The 16,522-nt window shown below is 48.7% G+C and overlaps 1 protein-coding gene across 1 annotated transcript in view; it reads right to left on the minus strand.

Annotated features, from left to right (window-relative positions):
* Positions 1-524: 524 nt before the first annotated feature.
* The window catches only part of Slc13a5 (solute carrier family 13 member 5), a 31,651-nt gene continuing 15,653 nt past the window's right edge, over positions 525-16,522 (minus strand). The window contains exons 9-13 of the mRNA XM_048365800.1: positions 10,819-10,919; positions 10,027-10,145; positions 6,720-6,881; positions 3,863-4,000; positions 525-2,035 (exon numbers count right to left, since the gene is read on the minus strand). Coding sequence (XP_048221757.1) covers positions 1,904-2,035; positions 3,863-4,000; positions 6,720-6,881; positions 10,027-10,145; positions 10,819-10,919 — 652 coding nt within the window. The 3' untranslated portion in view covers positions 525-1,903. The remainder of the gene's footprint in view (positions 2,036-3,862; positions 4,001-6,719; positions 6,882-10,026; positions 10,146-10,818; positions 10,920-16,522) is intronic.

Consider the following 16,522-nt stretch of genomic DNA (forward strand, 5'->3'; position numbering starts at 1 on the left):
AGAGGTAGCCATTGGCCAGGTCATCCTACCACTGGTCCTGCTTCCTGTCCACCCTGAATCTAGCTACTATTGCTTGCGGTCCTAAATGCACCCTGCCAAATCCTTCTTCTACACATGGGCCATTTCTGTCACTTGGGAGTCTAGTACCATTAACCAATATCACCACCCCTCAGGGTGGCCTGCTCTGGGACAGCCACAGTGCACAGCTTAAACCCTCAGTCCAGGGTTGGGGTGGGTGTAGGGAGCAGTGAGATGGGTCGTGGGAAGGCAGCCATCAGTTTGACCTTAGCAGAGAGAAGAGGTCACCATTTCCCTAACTCTCTATGTCTTAGGACAAAGAGCTGGCTCTAATTCAGCACGGTCCTGAACTCACCTCAGAGGAGACAAGAAGGAAGGGACCCATGGTGGGGTGGGACTCAAGCCCAGGGTGGGCGTGCTGTGGGTCACCCGTCTTTCCCTACCAACTCTTCATGGAAAAGGTCCCAAATGGCTAGCAGATAGAGCAATGGATTTGGAGTTGGAAACGCTTTATTAAAACCACAGACTCTCGTTGGCTTGATGTGTGACTTCAGACTCCCCACTTGGCCACTCTGGCCCTTGTTTTGCCTCAAGGACAATGAAGAATACTATCAACTGCTTGTTTCAGAGTTGCTGCAGAGATGGAATAACCGGCCTATTCACAGGTGCAGGAAGCAGCTGAGGAGCTCACTCAGCTACCTCCCCCCATCTCTGAGCATACCACACGCATGTGCACACACACACTCACACACAGCAGAAAAGCAGAGACAGCTCAGCACAGTGGACCTTTCCACGGCAGACAAAACACTTCATGAGGGCAAAGCCTTGGTCATCTCTCTCAAAGAAACAGATACACAGTCTTCAGTGGCGTCCCACGCTGTCTCCTCATCTGTCTTGGTCTCTCCAGGGGTCCCGAGGATTCCCACAGACTTTCTGGAGACAGTGCCCAGGAAACTCACAGAAGGGCCTGTCAGCTGAGGGACCAAAAGCTCCACTCACTCTCAACCATGCTTTGTGGCCAACCGGCATGGCCACAAGAGACAGGGAGCCACCAATGCTCACACTTGGGAGTGTGATTCTAGTTGAGGGAAAGGCACAAAAAACATCTCCTAGAAGAGCCAAACTGACTTCCCTGAGAGGAAAGGGCCTCAGGCTGGGGGCTTGAACAGCAGTGGGCCCGGACAACAAAGGCACTTAGGAAGTGGAAGGCTCACTGGAGAGTTGGGAAAAGCGCATCCAAATTGTTAATGAGCATAGAACAAGGGAAGGCAGAGACAGGTCAGCTGAGGACGAGCTGCAGAGGGAAGCAGGGGGCGTCCTCAAGTTACTCGTCCTTTGCCATGCTGATGGTACTACACAAGTCTGCTGGAGGCGCTGAGAAGCTCCCACCACCACTCCAATCTGGGGAGCCTGCCCAAGACCAGACATTCTGGCTGGGTTGTCTCCTTCAGAGTGACAGAGGAAGTCTGAGACTTGTGGAGAAGGCCCAGGTGCTGGTAGGCTGTTTCTCAGGTGGCATCCCAGGGCTCTCATCTCTGTAGACAAGCCAGGACTAAGCAGATAAGAGCCAGGGTCCAGCATGGGCCTGCATCTTGGTTCTTCTACTACTTGCTCATCCCAGAGATGATAGCAGAGCCCAGAAAAGTTGGGCCCCAGGGTCTCTTGAGGGGGCTGCCTTTGCTTCCATACCTTCTCTCCAGTTGCCCATTGTCATCTCTTGAAACCAGGTCTGGAGGAAATGGCAGCCCAGATAGGCTGGATCATGGTGGGGTGTGGGTGTCGTTGGATCCTACCGGGGTGTGAGCCCCACGTTCTGTGCAAGCTGTGCTGAATGTTCATCATTTTCAGGAGAGTGGGAGCCATGCTTGGGACCTTGTAGCTCTTCCTAAGTGTTAGTGGATGTCAAATTAGCCCAGTCAGGAAATTTATTCAAGCCAAATATGGGCCGTCCCCAGGTGTTGACAGACAAAAGCACGCAAAAAATTCCAATTATATTCATAATGACTCCCGTTTTCATCTGGAAAATAAACACAGAGTCAGAGATGGCGATGGCAAGTTGGCTGTGTTACCATGACTAGGGCTTGGCACATGGGGGGATAGTCTTCTGGAGAGGGGGACAGAACACCTTGATAGCTCTGAGCTGGACTCCTGTTCCCAGAAAGTGATGGTGCTAAGGGTCACCAGTGTGCAAAGCACCCTGGGAAGAAGGCAGCCGAAACAGCTCTCTATGTCCATTCTAGCATTGGACAATGGCCTCAGGGAGGTGGTAGGAATCCATCAGTAGCCACTCAGAGATGGCTCAGCTGAGGTCTGATGGTCATCCCACTGACTCAGCCATCTCACCACGTGCCCACTTTCTTGTGACCTTCTTCTAGCATTTGTGTGTGTGTGTGTGTATACGCGCGCGTGTGTGCTGGTACTGAGGCTTGAACTCATGGTCTCATACTTTCATTAGGCTTCTTCTCTAGGCTGGTACTCTACCAAGGGAGCCACATCTGTACTTCTGGCATTTTGCTGAGTAACTGGAGCTACAAATCTCACAGAGTTTCCTACCTAGGCTGGCTTCAAACCTTTATCCTCAGCTCTTAGCCTACTGAGTAGTTAGGATTACAGGTGTGAGCCACCAGTGCCCAGCTTCTTTCTCTACATCTTTCTGTTGTCTGCTCTGCTTTCTTCCATAATGCTCAATAATCATTGCCCAAATCATCTGACTCAGGGTGGCAACAAATGGTTTCTGGGATATCCCTTCATTGTGAAAATGCCATGGAATCCCAGAGACCCCCAGCTGTGGCTCTGAGCTCACTGGCCCCTGGCTGGTTTCAGGTGGGGACCTTTGTTTCTGGGGTCTTGCTCATATGAATTGCCTTGTCTCTGACCCAGAGTAGTGGAGCCATCCTTCTCAACAAAACCAAACCCGACATAAAGCAAATTACAGTGAGTGCCCTTGCTTCTCATCTACTCCCAGACAGCCCCCCCATCCCTGGCACCTACTTCTTGTCTGTTTGTGCATGCACACATGCACATGCACATGCTGGTATGTGGGCTTGAACTCAGGACCTCACACTCTTGTTTAGCTTTCTCACTCCAGGCTGGTGCTCTACCACTTGAGCCACAGTTCTACTTCTGGATTTTTGGTGGTTAGTTGGAGATAAGAGTCTCATGAACCTTCTTGCCCAGGCTAGCTTTGGACTGTGATCCTCAGCTCTGTCTCTTAAGTAGCTGGGATTACAAGCATGAGCCACTAGGGCCTGGTTTACTGTGCTCACCTCTTCAACACCTCTGCAAGCCTCTCCTCCCTCACCCTAAATCATTCCCCCTCTTACCAGCCTCAGGGTGCAGGCTAGCTAGGGGAGTCCACCATAGCCATGTAAAGCCCCCACTCCCAACCCAAGTGCTCACCAGGGTTCTTCAGGCTCATTTCTGTGCCAGAACACCCTGTGAAGTTTGCATGTTACATGTAAGCAACAGCCAGGTGCCAGTGGCTCACTCCTGTGGTCCGAGTAATCTGGAGGCTGAGATCTGAGGATCATGGTTCAAAGGCAGGCAAATCAGAGATCTATCTCTAAGTAACCAGCAAAAAGCTGGAAGTGGAGGTATGGCTCAAGGGGCAGAGCACTAACATTTGAAGAAAAATCTAAGCAACAGTGCAAGGTCCTGAGTTCAAGCCCTAGTGTGCGTGTGCACACACACACACACACACACACACACAGGTATAAGCATAGGTCTGGATGCTCAGGACTCACACGCCATCCTCCTAAAAGCCATATCTCGTTCATACACAGGGCATCCCTTGGTTTGGGGGGCCGCACACTCTGGTAGATGTGAATGAGAGCATCAGCATTACCATGTCAGAAACCCGGATATGTCCGTAGGAAAACACAATGGCGTTGGGTGGGGTGGCCACAGGCAGCATGAAGGCGAAGGATGCACTCAGCGTGCAGGGGAGCATGACCAGCAGCGGGTTGATGCCAATGGTGCGAGCCTAGAGAAAAACACAGCACTGAGGCACACAGGACAGAGGCTCCCACGGCCACTCGAAGGGGCTTTCCTGAGGGCCCAGGCTGCATCCCAACCCCAGCCTTTGTTCTGCTAACTCCCCTGCCTTCTGCCATGTCTCTAGTGGCTAATTATGGCACACTACAGGCTGAGCTAAGAGGCTGCCTTCCCTGAGAGACTTTTCTGTTACCCTTAATTGATTTAACATATTATTTCATTTTTTGTTTCTTTTATGGTGCTGGTACTGGGGTTTCAACTCAGGGCCTGATTCTGTCGCTTAGCTTTATCACTCAAGGCTGGTACTCTATCACTTGAGCCCCAGATCTACTTCTGTCTTTTTGAAGATAAGAGTCTCATAGGCTTTTCTGTCTGGGCTGATTTCAAACCATAACTCTCATATCTTAGCCTCTTGAGTAGCTATGACTATAGGCATAAGCAACCAGCATCCAGCTTCAAAGTCTATGTTTTGGGTACCTGCTCAGTTGCACTGGGTCTTGCAATCTCTGACTTTCAGTCTATCTGTCCATCACAATCAGCAAGCCCATCTATGCATGCCTATATTATGGGTGCGTTTTTATTTACATTTGTGTTCATTTGCATCTAGAATTCGGTGTCCACCTTTTTTCCATCCTACATTTTAAAGTCTGGTGCCATTGATGAGCACAGAACAGGCACTCATTAGGTACTTGTTGAACAAATGAATGAATAATTTGTAATATAAGATGCTTCTTTTTCATGCATATTTCCTGGAAAAGAGGTCTAACACATAAGCAAATGTTCACTTAAAACAATGTAGCAGCAAAATACAGGAAATGGCCACCAAAAGCAGGTAAATAAAAGTAAGACTCTTCTAGCCAACGAACCACTAAAAAGCCATAAATTGAGCTGTGGTTCAAGTGGTAGAGCTCTAATAAGTGAAAGGACAGTACTCAGGCCTGCTGCCTCAGTTCTGGAATAAACACAAAGAAAGGGAATGTATGAACAATGGAATACTATGAAGCTATAAAGAATCTGGTAGCATGCACAGAATCATCCCTTTAACAAGGGAGTGTGAATGTGTGTGTACTAAATCCCAAAGAAATTAGTAACAGGTTCTCTCTGAAGAAAGGAGCCTGGAGGATTAGCATTTCTATTTCTTTGTGTCAACAGACTTGATTTTTTTCCCATTTATTTATTTATTTGTTTGTTTGTTTGTTTGTTTGTTTATTCGCCAGTCCTGGAGCTTGGACTCAGGGCCTGAGCACTGTCCTGGCTTGTTTTTTTTTTTTTGCGAAGGGCAAGCCCCTGCCACTTGAGCCACAGCACCGCTTCTGGTCGTTTTCTGTATATGTGGTGCTGGGGAATCGAACCCAGGGCTTCATATATAGGAGGCAAGCACTCTTGCCACTAGGCCATATCCCCAGCCCAACAGACTTGTTTTTAAGGCGTGTAATCTATTACCTTTTCAACTAGAAAGAATCACAGCACAAACCTGCTCTCATCTTACTGACACACTTCCAAGCTATGATTTTTAAACACCTTTACAACATCAAGCCTGATTTTCCTTGTTGTTTTTTTCTTCCCTTTTTTTCTTTGAGTCTTGTCATCTAGTCTCGGATTCTCTAGCTTCCTATCTCAAGCACCTTGAGGCTGTTTTGTTGAGAGGGGATGAGCATAGGTTGTCGATATTGGGCCTTAAACTCGGGGCCTGGACACAGTCCCTTAGCTTTAGCACTCAAGGCTGGCATTCTGCCACTTGAGCCACATCTTCACTTTTGGCTTTTTGCTGGTTAATTGAAGATAAAGAAGCTAATAGATTTTCCTGCCAGGGCTTGGCTTCAAACTGTGTTTCTCACATCTCAGCCTCCTGAGTTGTTAAGATTATGGATGTGTGTCACCAGAGCTGGCTCTAGGTTTGCTTTTTATGCATATGGCCACTCAGACAGCTAGATGGAAACTGACTGATTTCCGCCTCTGCTGTCTCTCCCCATCTGTCCCCTCTAGCAAAGCAACCAGGCAAGCAGGCCCTCTCCTGCAACCCTGCTGCAGCTATGGAAGCTTTCCACCACTTCCACAGAGTTGCCCCATTTTTCTAGAATGTTCTCTTCCTTTTCATCCAAAGTCCTACCTCCCCCTCCCCTTCTTGGGGTCCTAGTCTTGCATCCTCTAGTCTTCTACTTGAAGCAATATAGTGCTGGTATTATAGGCATGAACTGAGATGTTCGGAGAAAACCAAGACTCTCTGCTCTGTTAGTGTCACATATGAATAGAGGATTTATTTCACCAATCCATTATTCTTAGAGTATATTTTAAAATAAGTAACTCTGTGCTGTATATGTGTGTGGGTTTCTCTAGTTATTTTCCTAAGATACAGACCCAGACAGGAAATTGACAAGTGAAAGGGTACAACCCAGTCTAAGGTTGTGGCTCACAATGGGTGGGCAGCCCCCTGTACCCTTAGGGGCACGCTCAGCAGCAAGGATGCTAGCCCCGCCTCCTTTGCACAAGCCCTCCCAGCTTGGAACACAATCCGCTTGGATTTTACGTTAGCTTTGAGTACATGGTCCATGTTTAGTCTTGTGACAGTAGTGGGGCCACAAAGAGGAACTGGCTAAGAGCGAGGTTCCCAAGACCAGAGGTCTCCCAGCCCATCAGCCCTGGACTCCAACTCTACTGCCTCTCTAGGGGGCCCAGGACATGGCCCCTCCCCAGTCAGGGCCACTTACCATGGAGGCGAAGATGGGCAGGAACAGGGTGGTGGTGGCCACATTGCTTGTACATTCAGTACACAAGGCAACGAGTAGGGACAAGACCAAGGTGATGACAGTTGGAGACAATTTCCTCAAGGGCTCCATGCGCTGCCCCATCCACTCCGAGAGTCCTGAGGTCTGGACACACACAGGAGGGCTGTGGTTTCAGGGCCTGCTGGCTGACAGCTTCTCCCCTCCAAGGGGGGCAGGGGGTTGAGTAGAGGGAGGAGGAGGGAGAGGGGAAGAGGGAGGAAAAAGGAGGGAGGTCCAGCCTGTTCTCTGCCTCCAGTTCTCTCTCTTCCCCACAGTCCTCCTCTCCATCCTCACTCTGCTTTATATCTAGTCCAGCTGGAGCACAAGGACATCTGGATGCTGTCTGGGAACTGCTGTCGAGGTGTGCCATGAGCCCATTACATTCAACATGTCCCAATCCGAATGCCTTGTTAGTGCAGAACCTGCTTCTCCCTCTGAGCTCCCCAAGTCCTGATGAACAGACTCACCCTTCACTGGAGCCGTACTTGGGTGTGCCCACCCACTTCCACCAGTCCCTTCGTTCCTTCTACCCATCCAGTCCCCGAGTCACTCCCAGTACCCCTTGACACCCTCTCCTCTCATTCTCCTCTAGTTCCTGAAGCGCACAGGTATAATTTGGGCCCCAAATGGGAGATTCACATGTGAGATCTTTATGCTGAGAAGAGATTTTTCCCAGAAGAGAATAAAAGTTAAGCCGATAATTGATCACAGGAAGAGCCATGGAGAACCAGTGATGTTTAAAGGAGAGGAAAAGCTGGGTACTATTGCTCATGCTTGCAGTCCTAGCTACTCAGGAGGCTGAGATCTGAGGATCACAGTTTGAAGCCAGCCAGGCAGGAAAGTCTGTGAGACTCTTATCTCCAATTAACAAGCAAAAAGCCAGGAATGGAAAAGTGGCTCAAGTGACAGAATGCTAGCTTTGAGCAAAAAAAAAGTTCAGGGAAAGTTCCAGGCCCTGAGTTCAAGACCCAGTACTGGCACAAAATTTGTGGAAAAGTCAAGGTGAAGGTGGGGAGAGGGGTCACAGGAGTCACAGTGAAGATGGGAGAGGGTGCAGGGCTCAAAGTGAGGACAACCGTGGAATCCAACATTTCAAGATGGAGTGAGATGAAGATGACAAGCAGCATTCACTCTTCCTTCTCCCCTTCCCATCCCTGCCAGCCCCAGGCCTCTAATCCAGGCACTAGAGTGATTATTTTCAGGTGCATGTCTGACCTAGTCACTTCTGGGCCTCTGCCCTTTAATGACTCCCCATGGCTTCAGAGTCAGGTCCATATCTGCTCTCCAGAAACAAGGCCCTCAGAGAAATGTTTGTGGTAGTCTCCATAGCCTCACTGTGCCTCAGCTACATAACTTAAGACTTTTTCCCTTGCTCTGGTGTCACTTCTTCCTGGAAATTCCCTTCCAGATACATCTCCTTCCTAGGCCAATAAGTCCTCAAAAGCAGAGGCTAAGTCTCAATCTCTAAAATTTCTGTGCCTAGCCTAACACTAGGGACATAATAGAAACATTTGATGAATGAAAAAATATGATAGGAGAAATGAGTAAGTAGATGGATAAATGACTAACTAGATGGATCTGTTTGTCCAAAAACTGGGATTGAAGGGCAGACATCATGCAATGGAAAGGGGCTTGCTTAACGTGTGTGAGGCCTTGGGCTTGAAGCATAGCACCACAAAAGAAATTATGTAGACATCTGTGTACCAGGATCTGTCCTAGATTTGATGAAATAATAAACACAAGATAGACCAAAGCTAGCGAGAGTGAGGCCCTAAATTTAAACTTTTTTTTTTTTAAGCTGGAAACTTACTGGTGGCTAACACCCATAATTATAGTGTTACTTAGGAGGCTGAGATGTGAAGAATGCAGTAAAAGCCAGCCCAAGCAGGCATGTTTGTGAGACTTATTGCCAATTTGCCCTCAGAAAGCCAGATGTGGCTAAGCGTTGGTATCTCGCGCCTGTAATACTCAGGGCTGAGATCTGAGGATCATGGTTCAAAGCCAGCCTGGGAGGGAAAGTCTGTGAGACTCTTATCTCCAATTAACCACCAGAAAACAGAAAGTGGTGCTGTGGCTCAATAAATAGAATGCTAAGCTCAGAGACAGTGCCCTGGTCCTAAGTCCAAGCCATATGACTGACGGTGACGATGGTGGGGGAGTTGGAGGGAGGGAGCTAAAAGTAGAGCTGTGTACCAAGTGGTAGGCTTGAGTGTGAAAAGGTAAGAGACAGCACTAGGCCCTGAGTTCAGGCCCCAGTATCAGCACCAAAAAAAAAAAAAAAAGAAAAGAAGAAAGAGAGGAAAGAGAGAGAGAGAGAGAAGGAAGGAAGGAAAGGAAAGGAAGGAAGGAAGGAAGGAAGGAAGGAAGGAAGGAAGGAAGGAAGGAAGGAAGGAAGGAAGGAAGGAAGGAAGGAAGGGCTAGTGGAGAATAGGTGTGTAGATGGATAAAAGAAAGATGGATGGATGGATGGATGGATGGATCGGATGGTGAATGGATTAATAGATGGGTAGATGGATGCGTGGGTGGATGTACAGATGAAATGGTTAGATGAATAAATGAGTGATGAATGGATATATACATTGGATGGATGGGATGCATAAATGGGGTAGATAGATGAAGTGGATAGAGAGGTATGGATGGATGGATAGAAGGAAAGAAGGAATGAGTGGGTGAATGGAATGATGGATGGATAGGTGGATGAAATAAATGGATGGATGATGGATGGTTGGTTGATATCAGTACCAAGTAATCTCCTTTCTTCCTCATGAAGAAAGAAAGGAAATATAGGAAGGGATGAGTATTAGCCTCAAGGCTGTCTCCTCCAATGCTAAAGAAATATTCTGACAATCTGAAGTCATTAGAAGAACCGAAGAAAATGGTAGAAATCCTCATGAGGACTTGAAAGAGTTCCCTAGGACAGGTCAAAGCAGGGGTCATTATCACAGAAGGCAAAGGAGGCCTCACAGTTGCACGCACGCACGCCCCTCTCACCCCCCACCCCCCCCCCCCCCCCCCCCCCCCCCCGCCGCCTAGCCCTTCTCCACGCATTTCTCCAATCACTGGTGAGTGCTTTCTTCTGTCCAGGCACTGCTTGTGTTTCAGGGATCTTCAATTACAACACAGAGTTCTATCCTCAAAGAACCTGCCAGTGCCATGGGGATGGGCAGCCTGGGGGCAGGGGGTGGGGGAGGAGGGTATGGCAACTGTGGCCCTGTTGGTAATAGGAGAGGGTGCTGGCTGGGGAAGTTACCTCACATCCTTTTGCCAGAGCAAATCCACCCCCGAGCAGCAGCACAATGCCCCAGGGGATTTTCTGCTGTGCCCCTTTCCAATCCAGCAGAGCTGGGGGATAAAATGGAGTTTTCTTGTCTGAGAAGAAAAAGCACAACCACACAATTCAGAGCAGGATGAGAAAACAAAGGAGATATCACCAAGGGGGGACTAAAGCCAATAAAGTTAATGAAGTTCCAGCCCATACCTATACATTTGCTAAACTTTACAGGAATTATTGTACCCATTCCTGGCAAGGATTTGATATAAACTGTTCTATGATCTGCTGAGAGCGTTATAACTTGGAAAACCCATTTTGAAATTTGGGCACACATTTTTAAGCCTTGCTACTACTCAGGAGGCTGAGCTGGAGGATCATGGTTTGAGGCTAGCCCAGCTGAAGACATGGCTCAAGTGGTAAAGAACCATCCTCTACCAAGCAAGCCACACGAGAGTGCAAGGCACTGAGTTCACACTTTGGAACTGGAAAAAAAAAGGGGGGGGGGATTCAAACTGTTTTGGTTATAAATATATAATACATGTGCATAATAACAAAAATAGGAAAGGGAGAAAAATATTGATGCCATGATGGGAAATTTGAAACACTCTCTGTCCCTGCTATGCTACAGGTACCATCCCAAATGTCTACACAAAGGAAGAGATTTTGCTCTGAAAACATCACCACTGGGCTGAAAATACTCATCTCCTGGTGTTCTTCAGGATACCAGCCCTCTTGCCAAGGACTCATCCCAAGGGCGGCCAGGAGCCTCACCTGCTTCAGACTTGCTGAAGATGTTGAACTGAGGCATCTTTGAAGGCAAAACAAATAGCAAGACGGCCACAAAGAGAGCCACCGTGGCATCCGTGCAAAACCTAGGCGGGAAAGAGCACAGAGGAACTTAGAAAAGTCACTCAACACACCCAACCTAACTCTAGCACCTCTGTGTCTAAATACTACTGCACGAAGAAATACACATTGGAGCTGGTGGCTTGGGCCTGCAAGCCCAGCTACTCAGAAGGCTGAAGTCTGAGGACTGAGGCTTGAAGCCAGCCTAGGCAAGAAAGTCCATGAGATTTGTGTCTCCAATTAAGCAGCAAAAAACTGGAAGGGGAGGTACAACTCAAAAGCAGCCATACAAAAAGCCTCAGCTTTGAGCAAAAAAACAAGGGAGAGCATCCTTGCCCTAAGTTCAAGCCCTAGTACCAGCACACACACACACACACACACACACACACACACACACACACACACACGATAGGAAGATAACAGAGATTTTAGAAACCAGACATCTAGTAGACCTATTCTTAGCCTGTGATGCCTGCAAGAGGGCTCTGGCCACGCTGCTTGATGAGCCTTTTCTGCTCAGCTGTTTTGGAGAGAAGAGGGGACCACACACAACTCCATCTGCCCGCAGTCTCTTCATGAATATTGGTTATGGAAAAAAATTTTTTTAAAAAGGTAATGAAGGCTGGGTAGATAGCTCAGTGCTAGAGGACCTATTTAGCATGTTGCAAAGGCCCTGGGTTTGATCCTCAACCCTGAAAAGAGAAAGTCATAAAGCCAACAGGACATTCTCTAAAACCCAGCTCCAAAGAGTCCAACCTGGACCTTCCCATCTCAGGAAGCATACACATTTAGCCCAGTGCACTAAGCCTGGGACTTGGGCCACACAAATAACTCACTTCTTCTCCCCCTCTATCCAAGCAATGGCCAGCCAGCCAGGCATGTAGCCAGGGTCTCGGGTGAACCACAAGACGATGAGCAGGAGGAAGCACAGCATCACACTGATCTCGGGGAAGGACAAGGATCCCAGTTTACGGTACTCCTCCTCTAGCACAAGGTAGGCAGCTGTTTCGCCCTCTTTCTTCTTCTTCCTGCTTCCAGTAGCTTTTCTGAAACAATAGAGATGGTAAAGATGGGCTGACGGCAGCATGGATAGTGCCAAGAGTATGTCCCAGGGGGTACTGGCCAGAATGGAGAGTATTCCCAGAAGAGATCAGGCAGGTGTAAGGGACAGGAGGGAGGTAGGGGGAGGCTTGGTGGAAGGAGGAGAGACTGAGCCAAACAGGGAAATCGGCAGGAAGGTGTAGATAAAGAAACAAACAGAATCAAGGCATCATTGCTAGCGAAGAGGACCATCAGCCAACTGGTTGACTGGGAGACAGGCTGCTCCAGAATTGATGAGGGGAAAGCCATGAGAAGTCATAGAGACCACCATGTGAAATTTTAGCCCTTCTAGGGTAAAAGATAAAATGCACAGGAAGCCCAGGGCAAGTGGAATGGGGAAAAGAGACTGATTTCCAGAGCCATGTTCCATGTGAACCATCATTGACACACAGGAGAGGAGGGCATGATGGGTGGCCTGATGAGTGTGCTGAGCTCAGAAAATGAGGCTGCATGATAGAGCTGCACCCTGCTAGGTGTGGGCAAGGCCCTCCAGGTATAGGATATCAAGGTCCCCATTAACCTGGCAACCTGAGCCCAACACCTCTGCCTGCACAACCCCTAAAGTTTCTAAGATAGTCATGTGCTTGTGGCTCATGCCTGTAATCCTAGCTGCTCAGGAGGCTGAGATCCGAAGATCCTAGTTCAAAGCTAGCCCCAAGTCCCAGAGACTCTTAATATCCAATTAGACACACACACACACACACACACACACACACACACACACACACACATCATGCTTTAGCAAAAAGCTAAGGGGCAGCACCCAGGCCCTGAGTGCAAGCCCCAGTACAGGAACCAAACAATAAAGAAAAAAATCTCTTGGATGACTGGCAGCAGGGCAGTGCCTGCAATAGCACAGACTCTGGAGCCATCAGAGGCCGAGAGAGGCCCCTTCCTTGGTATTCCGTCTGCTCAGGGAGAGATAGGCAGTGTGATTTCCAGCTTGTCTGGTGCTGGCAATGCATCTTTGGTATGGCAGCAACAACACAGGCATGCCACCACATCTCCTCGCTCATGGTGCTGAGCAGTTTCACTCTCATTTCTGGTGACCACCATGTCATCTGGCAGCACACTGGCCAATGGATCCTGTCAGCCAGTGGGACCCCTGGAGTTCGGGTGGGGACCACAGTGTCTTACACCCCGATGGCTCACCAGAAGGCATCAGAGAACTGGCTCCGGACTTGCTGCAGAGTCAGGCAGAGCAGAAGGAACCCAGAAAGAACCCAGAGCAACCCCCCCCCCCCCCCACCACCACCACCAATGGCAGGAGCTGACAAGAGCTAGCAGGAAGAATACTTCATTCTGGGTGTGGTTGGTTGGGTTCTCTCATGCCATTCTTGGTCATCTGAAACAGGGATCTCTGGCCCCTTGGCCAAATGTAGTCTAAGGAAGCTATTTATAAACACAATTCTTCCAAACTGGGTTAGAAGCCAAGGCACAATTTTTCTGGATTGGGCCAGATGTCAAGGCCTTGACATGGGTCTCCATGCCATGATAAAGGATGGGAGAGCAACCAAGATGCAAGCAGTAGGTAGAGGTGCTCCCTTGCACATAAGACTTGTGCTCCTTAGACTCAGGTGCTGGGGCTCAGGAGGCACTGGGGTGGGAGCAGATCATCAGGTCTTTGTATATGGCAGGATATGGAATGGCCTTCATTTCACTGGAGTGTTAAACACCATCTCCTATCTTCCAGGTCTGGAACTGAAATGAGGCTATGTGTGAGCCATGCTCTGCTTCTGAGCTAGAATGGCATAGCCAGAAGATCTGGGCAGATGGCTGCCCTATTCCTCCATACCCAGTAGGCTCTCCAAGTTCCACGGAGGCATGACAGAGCTCTGGGCTCCCCGATGGTCCAGGAACACTGATGTGAGCTGTGCTGGGCATAGGAACCACAGCTGCAGGTTCTTGGCTGAGTTTCCAGGAGCTTGGTATCCATCTTGGCAGCATGATGGAAGAAGGACATCCTTTGGTCTTTTAGAGTGTGTGGGTGTGTGCATGTGTGTGTGTGCATGCACACGCATGTATGCACATGCATGCCAGCCAGTACTAGGGCTTCAACTCAAAGCCTAGGTGCTGTCCCTTAGCTAGGCTAGTGCTCTAGCACTTCAGCCACAGCTCTACTTGCCCTTGTGGTCTTCTAGCCCAGCCAGTGTGCTCTTCTTCCTTAGCCTTCAGACTTCTAGGAAACCCTGAAGCCACAACTAATGTGACTGACACCTGGTCAGTCTGACAGATAGCCATCCTTAGCCTCCCTAGGAGATAAGGGTGGGTTGAGGATTGGGGACACCTTGGCTCTGACCTCATGCCTACGACTTACATGCTGTTTAAGCCTGCATCAGCCACGGAACCTCTCCAGGCCTCAGTTACCTCATCTGTAAAGAATGAGAGCAAGGAGCTGGGAATATGACCTAATGGCAAGAGTGCTTGCCTCATATGCATGAAGCCCTGGGTTCGATTCCCCAGCACCACATATACAGAAAATACCCAGAAGTGGTGCTGTGGCTGAAGTGGCAGAGTGCTAGCCTCGAACAAAAAGAAGCCAGGGACTGTGCTCAGGCCCTGAGTCCAAGGCCCAGGACTGGCAAAAAAAAAAAAAAAAAAAAAAAAAAAAAAAGAATGAGAGCAAGAATAACAGCAGTAGTGCATGCATCACAGGCTGCTTTCAAGTTCCTAAGTGCAGGATGCTGGTGGCTCAGTCCTATAATCGTAGCTACTCAAGAGGCTGAGGATCTCCATGGTTCAAAACCAACCCAGGCAGGAAAGTCTGTGGGACTTTTATCTCCAGTTAACCTCCAAAGAGCCAGAAGTAGAGCTGTGGCTCAAGTGGCAGAGTTTCAGCCTGGAGTAAAAAAGCCAAGGGAGTTCAAGCCCCTGCCCTGGCACAAAAAAAAAAAGGTACATAAATAAATATCTTAGTGGAGAGTGCTTAAAACAGTGTCTAAAGCATAATAAGCTTAATAAATTGCCAATCATTGTTACTTATAAAGACACAGAGAGCCGTACACCAGTAACTCGCACCTGTAATCCTAGCTACTCAGGAGACTGAGATCTGAGAATCATGGTTCAAAGCCAGCCTGGGCAGGAAAGGCCATGAGACTCTTATCTCAAATTAACCACTAGAAAACCGGAAATGACTCTGTAGCTCAATGTGGTAGAATGGTAGCCTTGAGTGAGAAGCTTGGGGACAGCACCCAGGCCCTGAGTTCAAGCCCCACAACCAATTGCCAAAAAAAAAAAAGACCTAGAGGCCCACCTGCAGCTGGCTAAGGGCAGTGTCTCCATCCAGTCTGGAGTCTGAACCGAGGACAGCTTCATGCTTATCCAGCAGGTACTCTCACCACTGAGCCATGCCTCTAACTGCTTTTTAGATTTTGCTATATTTTTAGATAGGGTCTTGCTTTCTCCCCGTGCACATACCTGGACCCAAAAAGCTACTTATTAGATTCCCACCATAGCTAGGATAACAGGCACTTATCACCTTGTCATGCTCTCTGTTGAGAAAGGGCCAGGCCTCACACTGTACTCCTCCCAATCTCAGCCTCTCAAGCAGCTAGGACAGTATTAACCACCAGCACCCAGCTATATAATTGTTTTTTTAATGGCAGCTTTCAAACCCATTCCTCCTTCATAACAGAACTGATAACTTCATTTCCTATGAAATTGCAGGCGTTCACAGGTATTTCTGCCACTCCCCTGGCTTTTCTCCACTCAAGCTCCCTGGGAAATGAGGCATGATCACACACCCTTCGCTCCTGGCTGAATACTTTCCATCCTGGTGTAGCCCAATCACCTTTGTGACAGACAAATCTGTGTTTAAAAATATCACTTGTTTGTGTGTGTGTGCCAATACTGAGGCTTGAACTCAGGGCCCAGGCAGTGTCCTTTAGCTTTTTCACTCAAGGCTGGTAAGCTCTAACACTTGAGCCACATCTCCACTTCCAGCTTTTTAGTGGCTAATGGGAGATGGAAGTCTCACAAACTTTCCTACCTGGGCTGACTCTGAACTGCGCGATCTTCAGATCTTAGCCTCCCGAGTGGCTAGGATGACAGGTGTGAAGCACTGGTGCTTGGCTACAACTTTTTTTTTTTTTTTAAGGTATTTGTCTACACCATATCCAAAGTCTAACGGCTGTCAAGGGTGATTCTGGGTGACTTTGACAGTGCGCTGGGAACAGGAAGGAAGGCAAACACTTCAGGACGCACCCTGCTGGGAACCAGCAGGCCCTCAGCCATGGCTTGGCTTTGGGTTGAGTTGGACAACATCAGGGCTGCTGTGACCTGGCCTAATGAACTCGTGTGGCCAACAGGATATTTGTCCAGCATGGCTAACTTGCAACATTCCTCTTTAATTGCTTCAACCCACCTTAATGACACACTTGCTCTTTCTCTCTGGCCTAGGAGACTTGGCCTAGGGGCCAAGTCTGAGAGGTCTTAGAAGAGCTGGTCAAGGGAAAAGGTTTGCGTTGGACCACAGACAGGTGTCAAGGTATTGGGCTATGATAGGGCTGGGAACAGCTCTGAGGAAGAT

Source organism: Perognathus longimembris, chromosome 17 (assembly GCF_023159225.1).
Source record: "Perognathus longimembris pacificus isolate PPM17 chromosome 17, ASM2315922v1, whole genome shotgun sequence".
NCBI classification, from domain to species: domain Eukaryota; kingdom Metazoa; phylum Chordata; class Mammalia; order Rodentia; family Heteromyidae; genus Perognathus; species Perognathus longimembris.